Source organism: Hydra vulgaris, chromosome 11 (assembly GCF_038396675.1).
Source record: "Hydra vulgaris chromosome 11, alternate assembly HydraT2T_AEP".
Classification (NCBI taxonomy): Eukaryota; Metazoa; Cnidaria; class Hydrozoa; order Anthoathecata; family Hydridae; genus Hydra; species Hydra vulgaris.
In genome coordinates, this window is record NC_088930.1 from 8,880,382 (window position 1) to 8,896,925 (window position 16,544).

General features: G+C 28.2%; 1 protein-coding gene across 1 annotated transcript in view; it reads left to right on the forward strand.

Moving 5' to 3' along the window:
• The window catches only part of LOC100211688 (contactin-associated protein like 5-3), a 64,713-nt gene that overhangs the window by 17,636 nt on the left and 30,533 nt on the right, over positions 1–16,544 (forward strand). Inside the window, exon 2 of the mRNA XM_065810009.1 lies at positions 9,325–9,499. Coding sequence (XP_065666081.1) covers positions 9,325–9,499 — 175 coding nt within the window. The remainder of the gene's footprint in view (positions 1–9,324; positions 9,500–16,544) is intronic.

Sequence of the window (16,544 nt, forward strand, 5' to 3'; positions counted from 1 at the left end):
ATTTTGCATTTTAATTTTAATATAATAATAAAAATCAACATAACACAAAGTTGCAATAATTTCTTTCAGAGTTGCCCCCACACCTTATCCGCCCCCGTATTTCACTTACCGAAAAAAACAGCAACAAAAAAAAAAGAAATTAGGTACCAAAAGTTCTACACTGATTAAACCATTTGCTGCTATTTATTTTTCGTTAAAAATTGGCATATGAATAGGAAATGCATGCAGAAAATTATTTTAATAATAAAAAAGGGGGATTGGCATTTCTACGACTACAATTTCATGTGTGAACATCAACCAAATTTTCATGCAAAGTTTTCAAAAAAATAATCTATAAAAAGTATGCTAACCATACATTATAGCCATAAAAAAATCAAGATTAACCTTTTAATCTTTAAAAATTAGTTAATCTAGATTAATTAAATAGTTAGATTAATCTTTTAAAAATAGTCTAGGTTCATATATGTTTCTAATAAGAATCATCACAAAATAACGTTTGCCTAGGGCTACCTAAAAAAAGTGGTACACTTAATCTAACAAAAATTAAACTGTTTGCTGGTAGTTTTTTTCATTGAAATTTGGCAAGTAAATAGGAAATGCATGTAGAAAACTATTTTAATAATAAAAAAAGGGGGATCGACAATTCTTCGACTACAATTCCATGTGTGAACATTAACCAAATATTTAGGAGCAAAATAATCCATAAAAAGGTTTAGAAACCATACATAAAAGTCTTGAAAAAATCAAGATTAGCTCTTCCTTCAAAAAACTATATCTATGTGTATATATGTTTCTAAAAAAAAACTCTACAAAAATAAGTCTGCCCCACGCTGCCTAAAAAAGTGTTAAAAAAAACGAGAACCAAAATTTTAGCATAAAAGTCGCGATTTCCACGAAAGTAAAAACAAACTCATAGAAAAAAAAAAAAAAAAAATCTCTCTTGGTTCATATCCGACAACACTTAAAAAATTGGCGCAAAATAAATAACCGACGACCGAAAGAGATTTTAGGAAAATGTAATTTGAATTTAACTTAATAAGATCCTAGCAATATCTTAGTAAGATCTTTATAAGATTTGTAGTTTTTTCTCGGATGTATTTCTTATTAAGATCTTAGCAAGATCTTATAAGATCTTTATAAGATTTGTAGTTTTTTCCTTCATTTCATATAAGATTTTAACAAGTTATTCAAAGAAATATTTCTGACAAAACTTATTAGAATATTAATAAGTTTTTACTAATTTATGTAAGATAAGAAAGATCTTACAGATCTTTATAAGATTTGAAAGATTTGTCACACTTGTGGGTTTATAATTTTGAGCTTTAGCTTTAGTTTTTTTAAATTTTGTTAAATTATTTTTGCATTTTTATTTCGCAAAAATAATACATCAAATCAACATATTTGAAATTTTTTTTATTTTTCTGAAAATATAAAATTAAAAAATTTCTTAATTTTTTATTTTGGGGAAAGAGGTTAAAATTATTTTTAAGTTATAAAAAGTAGTTTTCTAACATCCTTGAGCGTAATTATGTGTTTAAGACGAAAAAATAAAAAAGGGGGCAAAATTTCATGTAAGTTGGACATACTCCTTCACCAATTTGGCCTGTTACTATCTTAAACTCTTCTAATTTAATCAAAGATTTTATACGAGAATGTTATTTAGAATAAAATCTTGAATTGAAACCCTAAAACTGTGGGGCCCAGGGCCTAGGCCACTCTAGCTCCCTTAATGCAGAACTGTTTGTGTTTATAGCTTTTTTCGAAAAAAAAAAGTTTTTATTGCAAAAAATTTAGAAAAGCTGAAATTTTAGACATATAAATACCCCAGCAAACACAGGGACGTACAAAAAACGTCTCAGAAATTAATACCAAAGCTAAGTTACAAGTTTAAGAAATGTTTCAAATAAAAGATTATGACAATGGTAAATTTTAAAACACTTTCCTCGTAGTTGTTCAAGTATCTAACAAAATGAGTAATGATGTCATTTTGATGTCAGATTTAAATCAAAATGATGTCATTAAAGATTTGAATCTTGGAATGTTACTTACTCAGGTGTGTTAGCACCCAACGTAAATTAAAAACATTATATAATAACTCTATTTTAAATTTTTCTCGAATTATGACATTAAACAGACAACTAAAATTATTTACGATTTAAAATCTCCGAAACCTCTAATTAGAACAATTTTGTTGACCCCAATTCATTTGTTTATTACTGTTGGGTCAATGAAGCAATATATTACGATCATGATAATGTAGAAGTTGCTGTTTTGCTAAAAATATTTCCTAATTTTATTTCATTGAAAAAAAAATAAGAGTAGTTTAAAAGTTATTTAAAACTGTTAATATTATTTGCTAATAATATTTATTGTTAATATTATTTATGGAATTCAATACATTTGACTGAGTTTGGTTTAAAATCGTTTAACGTATACAACCGCAAATCTCGATGCATAAAACTTTGAAAATAAAAATAAATCAAAAACAATCAAAAAAATAAAATGAGTAGTAAAAATTAATTTTCGACCTGGTCATAAATGGAAACACGCCATAAGCCAATTCCAAGATGCTAAACAAACCTCTAAGTGCTGCCTACATTGTCAATTACACTTGCCCAAATGACTGGTGGTGGAAAAAGTAAGCTAGACAGTGGTTCAAAGAAGTCAGTTCAAACTCCTAAATTGTTAAGTTAAGACTCAAATTTCTTAGAATCTAGTAAGGTCATAAAGGGAAAAAGCCAAAGATCTCTTATCGAAAATAAGCACCATCAGAAACGTGGTCAGAAAGAATATTAAGGTAAAGTCAAGAACCAGGATTAAGAAACACCTGGTTTCCTCAAGTTTTAAAGAAAAAACATTTTTTTTTTTTTTTGGTTTGTGTTTTTAGGTGCCCCAAGAAGTTCCTTAGGGTCTTGTAACAGAACACCGCGGAAGTGCATTTAACCAGGAAGTTCATGCCTCCTTCCTTACCGTGACGCGAACATTTGTTCAGAGCTTGTTTCGAATCTAGATCTCCTGCTTATAAAGCAGGCGCTCTAACCACTGCGCCACGGCCGCTAACATTTGGAAACTTTAAAGACCAATCCTGTTCTGGAAACAAGTATACAAGCAGTAAACAAGTTTTTATCTGAGAAGAAGATAAAAAATAATTTTTACCTAGAGGACGAAAAGTATAAACTCAAGACCAAACTTCCAGCTATACTTATAATGTTTGGCCTAGTTTTTTTTATGATCTAGAAATAGTCCCAGTTTTCATCAAATCTGGTCAGAAAGTTGACTCCAATTAGTTCATTTGAATCCTGGAGAACCATATCAAGCCCTAAATCAATGTTAAAAATCAAAATTAAAGCTATGATTGATGCTGAGGTACGTATTAAATAAAAATGTGTTAAGTGTCTTTACAAACATTTTTTAATAAATAAACTATATTTTTTTAAAGCGTGAAGTTTCTATTTTAATTTTGTTCAAAAAATAGTTTTTTCGAGAAATTTATGGTGAAATAGCTAAAAATAGAGTTCTGGCTTCAGAAGTAGAGTTCCGTAGCTCGAAGCCGGATCTAGTAACGTATGAATCATTGATTACGAGGGAGGCGTAAATATTCCGGCTAAATGCTTAATAACAATTAACAATATTAAAATAAAAAGAGTTTTTTCAATGAAAATACTAGGAATAATTTTCGATGAGAATTTAAATTGGAAAAGCCAAATAAAGCTAGTCGAGAACAAAGTTTCAAAGACCCTGGGGATTATGTACAAGACAAAACATCTTTTAAATAATTTATGTTTAAAAAATTTATACTTTTCATTTATACATAGTCATATTAACTATTGTAATATTGCCTGGGCAAATAATCATTTATCTTTCCTAAAAATTATTTATACAAAACAAAAGCAAGCAAGTAGATTAGTTTTGGGCGCAAGTAGATACGAAAGTGCCGAGCCGTTACTCAAGGAAATAAATGCTCTAAATGTATACAAACTAAATATATACCATAACTTGTTATTTATGTTTAAACTTCAAAATGAAATGATTCCAAAATATTTTTTTAAAAGTTTCACTCGAATTAATCATAAATATGAAACAAGACATTCAATGAGTAATTACGACATCCCACTAACATCACTCAAAAAATCTGACTTCTCGACTATATGCCGGGGACCACGCTTGTGGAATTCGGTTCTTGACGAAAATATGAAAAAAATAAAATCTATTGCTACATTTAAAAGAACTATAAAAAAACACTTACTAAATTTAAACATTACGTACATTCTCTCATTTTTTTGAAAAAAAAATCGAAATAGTTTTGTATTTTTAATTTTTTATGTACTTTATTTAATTTTAATATTGTATTGAATATGTATATGCATATGAAGCGAATTAAATTTTTTTTTTTTTTTGTTTATTGTCTTTAATATGTATACGAATATGTACAGATTTTTAATTTTTTATTTGTTATTTCATATTTTAAATTTATCTTAAATTTCTTCTTATTTTAACTTTAAGTTCTTTTTTTAACTTTAAGTTCTTCTTTAACCTTCTAAAATTTCTAACCAATTTTTTTTTTTTAAACTTAATAATTTCAATCTTTTATGTAATATTGGAAAATGTAAAATTTAATTGTATTTTTTTTTTTTTTTTTTTTGTATTTCACAAAGGGGCTTGATGATAAGTCATTTTGACTTCTACTTGCCCCAGTCAGCTTGTAATTATATATACTTGTTTAAATTTATAGATAACATTGTAAAATGTGTAAAATGACGAAATAAATAGAAGAAAAAAAAAAAAAAAAAAAAAATGCTATTCCACGATGTTCTGTGATAATACCGTTAAATTTTCTTGGAGCGCCTAAATTACTATTTAAAAAATATCGTTTGGCACAAATACATATTACTTGTTAAAAAATGTTAACAACATAACCTTAATACAACTATTTAAATAATTTTTCCATCTAAAAGCAAAAAAGAAATTAAATTATAAAAATGTTTTATTGAAAAAATAATGATAATCTCATCAAAATAATTGCAACAAAGTTTAATTTTTCTATTCTAAAAAATATTCATACATTTTTGCCATATTTTAATTTATAACTATCATTCTTTTTATTTTTAAAGTCATTTTTTACTTTAAGTTTTAATCTGTAAATATTTATTTATAAAGTTTTTCTATAATTCATAAAATATAAAATAAATACATCTGAAACATTTAGTTATGTAATTGAAATATATCTTAATAATTATTTAGTTTTCACTCTATTAATTGCTCTACTAATTATATATATATATATGTATATATATATATATATATATATATATATATATATATATATATAAATATATATATATATATATATATATATATATATATATATATATATATATATATATATATATATATATATATATATATATATATATATATATATATATATATATATATATATATATATATATATATATATATATATATATATATATATATATATATATATATATATATATATATATATATATTATATATATATATATATATATATATGTAAAGAGTTCTTTAGAAATGATTACTTATGCTTTTTTTTTAAAATATTTTTCTAAAAGGGGGATTTTATGTAACTATTATTTGAGCTCATTTATTTCTATAGTTTTCAAGGAGAAACTTATTTCGTGTCTATATTTAGAAATTAATTCCGTTTTGTTTAACAAGCATTCTTGGTTTGCATGTGTAACTAATTCAAATTTTTCTTGAAGGCATTTTTTGGAAATTATGTTACATGCAGGCGCTGTTTAAAGGATGGACCACTTTAGTATAAAATCATCAATATTTTACCTTTTAATTCCCATATGTATTTTGACAGCATTGTGTATTTTGAATACTTTTTATTTTTAAAAGATTGCTTCTGATTAGCAAAACGTTTTTTACATTCACCCTCTGTTATGCCAATATATTATTTATCAGGTACATTCTTAGAGGAAACAACACATTTATATACCACATTTTTTGATAAGTAACTTCCACTCATTGGACAATTATTTTTTTGTTTACAATTACAATTTTCTGTAGTTTTTTCATTTAGGATTTCTTTTTTGTTTAACAAAGCATTATTGTGACCTTTTATAATTCTTTCCATATTTTTTGTCTGTCGCTAACTTTAATTGTATTTCGATTAAAAATTTTATATAATTTATTAGAGGGTGGGAAATGCTTATCGACCAATTTTAAAAACACTTTTTCTATGTTAGTGGAACTAACATTTTATATTTAAAATGTTAGTGGAACTAACATTTCCACTACCATTAAAAAAGTGTTTTTAAAATTGGTCATTATAATAATGTCAGCAAATTTCACAAATGTGTGAAAATTTACAATAGTTAAGATATTTTTGACATCCTGTAATTTAATTTTTGGTATAAATTGAAGTTTTATCAATTTGATCATTCATTTCTGATGAGTCTTTATTGATGAAACACAGTGTTAAATGAAAACAAAATTTTTTTAAGTAATTTTCTACTAATTTATAATTGCTCTGTTCTTTTAAGAACATTGAGCACTATTTTGCAGTTGTTTTGTAGTACATTTTAAAGTTGTTTAAATATATATTATTTATATAAATATATATAAAATATATATATATATATTTAAATATATATATATATATATATATTATATATATATATATATATATATATATATATATATATATATATATATATATATATATATATATATATATATATATATATATATATATAAAGTAAATCTTTTTTACTCAAAATATTTATTATTAAAAATTTTTTTTAATTTCCAAAAAGTACATTTCGCAAACAAATGTGGCTGTGATATAAAGTTTGCGATTAATGTCATATATATATATATATATATATATATATATATATATATATATATATATATATATATATATATATATATATATATATATATATATATATATATATATATATATATATATATATATATATATATATATATATATATATATATATATATATATATATGTATATATATATATATATATATATATATATGTATATATATATATATATATATATATATATATATATATGTCATTTTTCGACTTTTTCTGTTTTTCTTGTAATCCATTGAGTTTCTGCTTTACCATGTCTAAGCATATCAAAAACTAGCCACAACTTGTCTGTTATTAATGGAGCTAAACTAGGAGGCTCATCTTTACTAAAGTTAAGGCTTTTCAATATAGCTTGGTCCATTATTTGGTGCTCCAAAGGGAAACTTTCATTTGGACATCTTTGTAAATTATACAGTTTCTTGGCCTTATCACCGCGTTCCCTACATTCTTCATCTGCTAGGGCAAAAACTACCAAAGTGGGATCCAAATACCAAGTGTATCTGAGAATAGAGCTCGCAACAGCTTGTGAGCCAAAAAGATTCCATTCCTCAAACCAGTAATTTGCCAATAAGCTTTCATACCCTAATAAATAGTATTAATAAACATTTTGAATCATTTTAATCAATAACAAGCTTTCTGACCTCTCAATAAAATAATTAAAGACCATATACCTGTGCTGGTGCTAAAGAACTTAACTCTGCTTTTAGAAACCACTCTGTGAAGAAAAGAGAAATGAATAAAACCATACCAGTTATTTCTTCTTTTTGTTTGTTAGTCAAGTTTGGGATTTTATTCATTAAACGATATACAATTTCATATAATATAAACCTTTTCCCATGAATCTTGAATAGTGAACTGGTCCCGGTAAATGGAATTTAAACCTATTTGACGATAGAACCATTAAATTAAGTTCAGCTAGCTCATGGTATTCTAACATTTCCATACTAATAAATTTTTAATATATTTTTAATTTGTTACCATTGTTTCTTTTAAATATTTAGAATAATTAGACATAGACGAAATCAAAATTATAATAGCACCTTTTTAAAGATCTTTAAATTGATCACATTAGTACAAAACTGAATAGCAGCTAACTTTTGAATATATATCCATGTTCCAGGTGGTATTATTATTCTTTTCAGGTCCTTAGTTTCAGTATCTCGACAGTTCTATTTTTTTTTTTAGAAAATCAAATAGTTTGTTTTCTGAACCAGAAGTTTCGCTGCTAGGGTAAACCTTCCAGAAATGAATTATGTGTCGCTCAATTAAATGATGTCTACATTCAATCAGCAACAATGGGCGTTGAATCTGTTGAACTAATCTCATGCAAGTAACTTGCCATCTTCCTGTATTTGCTGAAGTTGTGTCAAAGCAGAGAAATTCAACTTTATCTCCTAATCCAAAAAACTCCATTAATTCAAAAATAGCTTGCTTTTGATTAACCCCTGAACTAGACTCTATTGGAGGAATGCCAAGTAGTTCTGTTTTCCCATCAATGCTTATCAAAACTGCAATTCCATCTTTTTTTAATTGCTTTCCTTTTGTCAAGCAGATGTTATGTCCTCTGCAGCTCTATAAGATGTGGATTTAGAGCACTTAAAGTTTGCTACAGAACCGCCAGCCATGAAATTAACACTACTAATCAAAGCTGTATGTTGGTGGGGTGTTATACCCTCTCTCACTGCTGTATGAGTAGTAGACTGAAGTATATTTTTAGGAAGAAGAGCAGAATTTTTAGTATTAGGAATCTCTTTAAAATCAAAGACGATATCTGTATCCTGGCCTAAATCGTCGCTAGTGTACCTTGAAGAACTTAGATAACCTAAACCATTTTTATCTAACTCTGCAGATAGCTCTTTTTCTAAATTTGATTTGCTTCTTTTATTTCTTCCTACAGAATACTCATATCTTTTATATACTTTTATATGTCATTATTATATAATGCTATGTCATATATATATATGACATAAGCATTATACATATATATATATATATATATATATATATATATATATATATATATATATATATATATATATATATATATATATATATATATATATATATATATATATATATATATATATATATATATATATATATATATATATATAATGCTTTTAAATGATAAAAGTATCAATTTTGTGACAATGAATGAAGTCTTGATTATATGTTGACATTAATTGAACAAAAATAAACAAATCTTAAATTATTTATTTTTTTATTACGTCATCAGTTTTTTAGTCCTATTTAAAAACATGTTTTAATATGCAAAACGTACCCAGGGATAAAATATTAAATGGCTAACCAAATATTTATCCCTTTATATTTAGACTTGATAAATGCTCGCATTAATCAAATTACAAAAACTTTAAATTAAAAATGAATTTTATCGATTAAATTAATAGATTACAATTAATAGATTACTTTTTTTTTATGTTTAGAAATTGATGTGGATACTAATTCCTTTTTTATATTCCGACAACCACCATTTGAAACTCAGAAAAACCATATAAAGTTCCGGTTTAAAACTATAGATGCTTCCGGCTTAATTATGTTAGCTCAAGGAGCAACTAAAGAAAATTTCTTATCAATTGAACTTTTCAGAGGAAAAATAAGGTAAATTTTTTTTTATAAATTTTTTTTGATAAGTTCATGAAATTAAATTTTTTTAAAAACCACATTAGGGGTCGTTTTTCGTATACCCCTCCCCCACCCCACCCCACATTTTGCAATACGCTTTTTTGAGTACCCTCCACCTCCCTAAAAGTACTTATGTTTTTAATCTATTTGCCTAACATTTTATGATATTTTTTTAAATTTAGTGTCTCCTTTCTTTTATAATTGATCCACCGCTCTCCCATCTCGTATACGCCATTTGCCGACCCCCTCTTTCCCACCGAGCGTACGTACTTTATGGACAGTCCCTTAAGTGGCTTTTTAAAATATTTTGCTGTTTATTTAATAAAATAATCAAATTAGAAACAAATATTTTTGAAGAAAAAATATTTTATTACGTTTTTTTGGTCAAAACTAGGTCATTTAGTAGGTCATGAAAACTGATATCAATTGGAGTTATTAAAAAATTTTTTCAATTAGCGTACCATTCAAAATAAGATCTGGTATGTTAAAAGGAAGATTTCCTTCTTGTATAATTTGTTTTAACTACATTAGGTGAAAGCTTATTAGGCTTTCATTCATTAACATTTCTTATTTCAAGTTTCATTTCAGAATAAAATGCTTAATGTCGTTTAATCAAAGATTTGCATCGTCAGCAAATATTAACAAGTTTAGCTTTGTTGGTGCATTATTATAATTATGACCAAAAATGGGCTAAGAATTTAAATGATGCAAAAAATGCACACATAGCTGTAGTTCTTCAGATTTCTTATTAACAACATAGTGTTTTTCTTTCAGCGATTTCCTTTTTTTTTTTTAACAACTTTGCTTTCAACAAAGCTGCATGCAAACCTTGTTAAAGTTTGAAATTACAGAAATAGAAAAGATGGAGTTTATAAAGAAAGATAAAAATAAACAGACGGCTTAAAAGATTGCAAATTATATGAATCAGGTAAACAAAATGAAGGGAGCGAATTCCGAAAAACTGATATTTGAGGAAAAAAACTAGACGAAAAGAATTTTTGGACGTCTAAGGAATAGTCACATTAAAAGCATGAAACTTAAATTTTAAGAATGAATTTTAGCGTCAATTAAAGTATTTATTGAAAAGTGAAAAAGAAGCAACATTACAACGATGTAACAATGATTGAAGGTTGCCTCTGAGATCATCTAAACAATATTTTACAATAAGTTTTGGCAATTTTTCTAAAAAAAATGCATCATTCGAAGATCCGCTCCTGATATGACAACAGTATTCCATACAAGGACGGATTTGAGATTTATAGAGGTAAAAGATAGAATCTGGAATAAGAAGAGGCAAGCACGATAAAGAGATGCAACCTTAGCTTATGCTAACTTTTCAAATTGCTAGAGATAAGGTTTTCATGAAAGATCGGAAGTAAGATTTGATCCTTAAGACAGATGATTAGATAGATAGATGATTAATCGAGTACATTACCGTACTCGGTTAAAAAACTCGTAGGAAGATCTAGATTATTGCGATAACAATTAGCTAAAAAAAATTGGGTTTTATTTTAGTTAAGTTCACTAGCTACTGAGAACTCTATACTGTAGCAGAAGTGATATCTTTATCAAGCTCAAATGCCCTCTCCAAGCAATCAGAAAGTGTTGGCTTTTAATCAAGACTTTGGTTATTACCGTTAATAAATCAGCAGTCGAACAAGAAGATTAAAATCTATACTGATGTTTAGAAAGTAAACTATTAGATTCAAGGTGAGAGATTAAGTAATTATAAATTAAAGACTCAAAAACCTTGCTTATGATAGTAAGAAAACTAATGGAACGGTAGTTAGACGAGTCAGATTGCTCTCCATTTGTAAGTGTAAAGGGATTTGTTAGAGGTACAATGATAAGGGGATTTTAATAAAGAAGATGAATGAGATAATATTTTTAGAGAGATTAAACTGTGATCAGAAGCACCTGAGGATGAATGTGGATAAACTGAGCACTCAAGAAACAAGACATAAGTTGAGAGTAGAAAATAAAGGATTCGGATTGTATTGAAAGCAAGTTGAAAAGTTGACTGTTTGAGTTAAAGACAAAAGTTGTGGGTCTTAAGGCCTGCATTGTCATTGGCACTTGAGCGAAACCATTCAGTATGATGAACAATAGTGTAATCAGCAACAACGATATTGGCTGAAGGATACAGAGAAAAATCTTGGTCAGCTTGATCAGAAATAACATCAAAAAGAGTGCAGTCTTAAGATGAAAGAGAGCGATATAGAACAAAGAAAACGGTGATAGAGTAAAGTGGTGTTAAACGAAAGCACATAAAAGAATAGTCTGTGGATTCAAACCTAATTTTCAGGAAAATGAATAAATTCTTACGAATGTAAATGCCTAGCCCAAGCATGTTAGTATTGAAGTCTTTGCGAAGTAAAGGAAAATAACAATCAACACTAAGATCACAAGATGAAACAGCTAAACTCAAATTAGTCATACAATTAGTTAATAGGTTTGGTGAACCTTGCAAAATGTTAGACTCAACAGAAGAAAAGTTACTTTATGACCACGTATTTTAGAGAATGATAGATTTAGAGAACTTGGTGATGACGATGGTTTTTAGTGTTTTATATTTTTTGGTACTTTTTTACCTAATTTTGGATTTGTTAAGAAAAATTGTTAAAGAATATTGTTAAAAAACTTGACGCAAAGCACACATTATACTTAGTATGCTATTTAATAATCCATGCAATTGTCTCATTACTATTATTAAAACCCAAAGCCATAAAAAGGGTTTAAAGTATAGTCTTGACAATGCCCACAATAAGTACGAACAGGGACACCATCCATGCACAACATGGCACTTTTTACTAGTCTAATACTTTATAGCAGTTGACGGAACTAGCCTTATTGAGAGCTACTACAGAGTTTATGAAACCTGACTACCAGTTGGCCTCAGAACCATTAAACTAAGTTTTAGAGCCGTACTCGCCTTAGGAGATAGTAGAATGAGTTGCCTTGTCTTAAAAACAGAGACACAAGCAAAACCAATGCATAGAGTCAAAAAGATTCAGCATTCAACATCCAACACTGGAAACAATGTATAAAAATACATCTACGTCAGCCATATAGATGAAGAAGAATGTGAAGCAGGTCAGCAGATACAATTTTTTTTACCCATTACAAGCTTTTAATCAAACTAAAGGTCAATTTAGTTTGATTAAAAGCTTGTAATGGGTATCAATTGTCATTCCGTAGTGCTTTAAAAGATTGAAGTGTTTAACCGTGTCAAATGCTTTAATAAGCCAATAAAATCTTCAAGTGAAGCTACTTTTTCAAAACCTTAAAAAACTTAGTCTAATATTTTAACTATTGTTTTTTTTCCTAAACAAACCAACAAACCAATCCTAAAAAAATAATTGTTAATCAACCAAACCGAACCAAAAGAACTAAACCTGTCTTGTACTGATAAAATCTACTGATAAAGGTCTATAGCAAGAGATATCTGGTTGATCATTGTATTTGTAAATTTAGGTCTACCTTTACAGATTAAGAGCTTAGAGCTTGTGGAAAAATTCCTTTGCTTATTGAATGTTTTATAATTTGGATCAAAGGTCTGGAAATATTTTTTTATTTAAGGATTCAAAAAGCAAAGTTCGGGCCAACATTTATTTTTTATTTATTTTAGGGTCAATATACTATAATTGTGCAATAAGTATCAGTTTTATTAACAACTCTTCGAGTTAATATATAATATTTTTTATATAAAATTTTTTTGTTATTTCCCATTATATCTTTAACTACATACCATACTTTTTTTTTACACCGAGTTTGTTTATTTTAATTTGTTTACTGTAATAGAAAAAACTTTTGTAAAAACATTTCAGGCTCTTTTCAGTACTTTTACTTCTGTTTTTTATAAATTTATCATAAAGTTTTTTGTTTAGTTTTTGAACATTTTATAAGTATTTTAACCATCCAAGGATTATTTTATTGGAGTTATTATTATTTAATATAAACTCGTTTTTCTGTTGATATCAAGTAACATTTTTAATAAAATATTAAATAGTTTAAATGTATCACACCTATGAATCTTTAACACATCCATAAGAAAATTGCAGTCTTTGATGATTAGATATTTCCAAGTTAACCTTTTTGCATTTATCTTCTCAAGACTTTTATTTAAATGTATTTTTATTTACACATATGCGTAAACTAAAATATGGCTTTTATATCAAGTTGAGCATTGGGTGTTTTTGCTGACAGTTAGAAATTTTTGTATCATATGTTTTAGGGTATTGCGTAATTGTTTAACAAATAGGCAATCTTTTATATTTCCCTTGTTTATTTTTTAAATTGATGTTACCATTTAAAGTTTTTCTAATTTTGACTGTTAACAGCTTGAATCTTTACCAAATCTTTTTAACGTGAGGTTGTTTGTTGCCAGTTTTTGGACCGGTTCATACACGGCAGAGGAGAAGGGGGAAGGGTTGTTTCAAAAATTTTTGAAAAATTTTTTCACTTTTACAAGTTTATTAAGTCCCCGTTTCCTCAGTTTATTGTAATAATTATTGTAATAATTTTTTATTTGATATTAATAATTATTTTATATATTTACTTATTTATTTATTTAACTATTTTAATTATTTAATTTACTGAATTATTTATTTATTTTTAAACATCTTCGCCTCCAACAAGGCTGCATGCAGCCACTAATTAAAGTTGGAAGTTACTGAAAGAGAAAAGATAAAGAGTGTAGAGCAAGATAACGGTTGACGGACGACTTAAAGGATTGCAAATTATATAAATCAGGAAAGCATGATGAAGGTAGTGAATTCCAAAGACCTGTTTTTAAAGGGAAAAAACTAGACGAATAAGCATTTTTAGAACACTTAGGAACACTCAGAGAAAAAGTATGAGACTTAATTGAATGACGAGTAACACGAGAATGAATTTTAGTTGATGGCACAAGAGACGCTAGCTCTTTAGAGCAGTGCCCATTATAGTATTTGTAGAAAAGAGAAAGAGAAGCAACATTACGACGATGTGATAATGGTTGGAGGTTGGTTGCAAGAGCAGGTCCAACTATGTTTACTATGCGTTTTTGCACCTTGTCTAAAAGAGAAAGGGCATCATTAGAAAATCCGCCCCAGATATAGCAACAGTATTCCATACAAGGCCGGATTTTAGATTTATAGAGATAGAGAATAGAATCCGAAGTAAGAAAGTGTCAAGCTCGGTAAAGAAATGCAACCTTAGCAGATGCTAATTTTGCAACTGATTTGATATATGGTTTCCAAGAAAGGTTGGAAGTAAGAGTTAATCCTAAAAGATAATGAATAGATGACTCATCGAGTACATCACCGTTCATAAATATAGGAAGATCTAAACTATTGTGATAACGATTGGCTGAAAAAAGTTGAGTTTTATCTGTATTGAAGTTCACCAGCCACTGTGAACCCCATACTGTAGCAGAAGTGAGATCCTTTCAAGCTCAAATGGCCCCTCCGAGCAATCAAAGAGTGTTGGCTTCTTATCATGACAAGAATAAATGGTAGTATCATCAGCAAACAATGCCACCTTAGATGTGAGAATATCTGGAAGATCGTTAATGTAAATTAAAAAGAATATAGGGCCGAGGATATAACCTTGAGGAACCCATGAAGTTACAGAATAAGAAGAAGAGTGCTGTCCATCGAGAAAAACTGTTATACTACGATCGGAAAGGAAGGATTCAATAATCTTAAAGAAGAAAGCTTATGGAGAAGACCAGCATGCCAAAAAAATAAAATGGCCTTAACCTCTCCACCTTTATCTAATGTACGATGAAACCTATAAGATATTACTGTTAGCAAATCAGCTGTAGAACTAGAAGATCGAAATCCATATTACTGGTCAGAAAGTAAGTTATTAGATTTAAGATGAGAAATTAAGTGTTTGTTAATTAAAGATTCAAAAACCTTGTTTATGATAGGAAGAAGACTAATGGGACGGTAGTTAGACGAATCAGATTGCTCTCAGAATTTTTGAAGATAGGGATAGCAGATGCCGTTTACAATAGGCTGGAAAATAAGACTCTGATAAGCGCTTGTTGAACAGTTTTGAGAGTATGGACGACAGCTCTGGAAAACACTTCTGCAAGACAATAACATGTATGTTGTCCAAGTTACAAGCTGTAGAAGAGTCTAGGCAGGAAATCACTTTAGATACAGAAGCTGGAGTGATACGAATGTCAAGCAATGGATCAACCTGTTGTTAGCAATATCAGGTAGAACGCAACTAGTGGAATCAAGAGATGATATTGATAAAAAGTTTTTAGCAAACAATTCAGCTTTGTCTTTAGGTGAGGTGACAAAGTCTGAACCATTTAAGAGAGGTGAAATTAAAGGTTTGCCCTTATTATTAATACTATTAAAGATTCTCCAGAAGTCACGAGAGCCTAATTTTTGAGATGAGATACGAGATTTCATGACCTGAGAAAAGCGGGCTTTGGCGTTAGACAAAACCTTTTTACAATGGTTTCCAGCAATAATAAACAGACGTCTGTTTTCTGGAGAATTGTTTTGCTGATAAATATGGAAGTAACTGTTTCGATTGACAATCGCAGCAGCACAGTTTGAGAAAAACCATGGAGGAGAGTGAGGCTTGACCTGGAATTGTCGAGAGGAAACAAAAGATTCCATGCCAGCCTGAATCCACGAAGTTATGTAAAATGCGTATTTGTTGACAGGAAGACAAAAAATTTCTACCCAAAGGCCATCACGAAGAAAATCACGTAAAGAATCCCACTCAGCTTTACTGTAGTTGTAAGAGGTTCGATAATAGGGGGATTTAGGTGATGAAGAAGAATGAGATATTAGTTTTAGAGAGATCAAACTGTGATCAGAAGCACCTAAGGGTAATTGTGGAGAAACTGAGCACTGACTAGGATCAGAAACAAGACATAAGTCGAGTAGAGAAGGTAAATGAATCGGGTTGTCTGGAAAGCGAGTTGGAAAGTTGACTATTTAAGTTAGGGATTGTGAAAGGCAAAAGTTGTGGGCTGTAATGCCTGCAGAATCACTGACACTAGAGCCAAGCC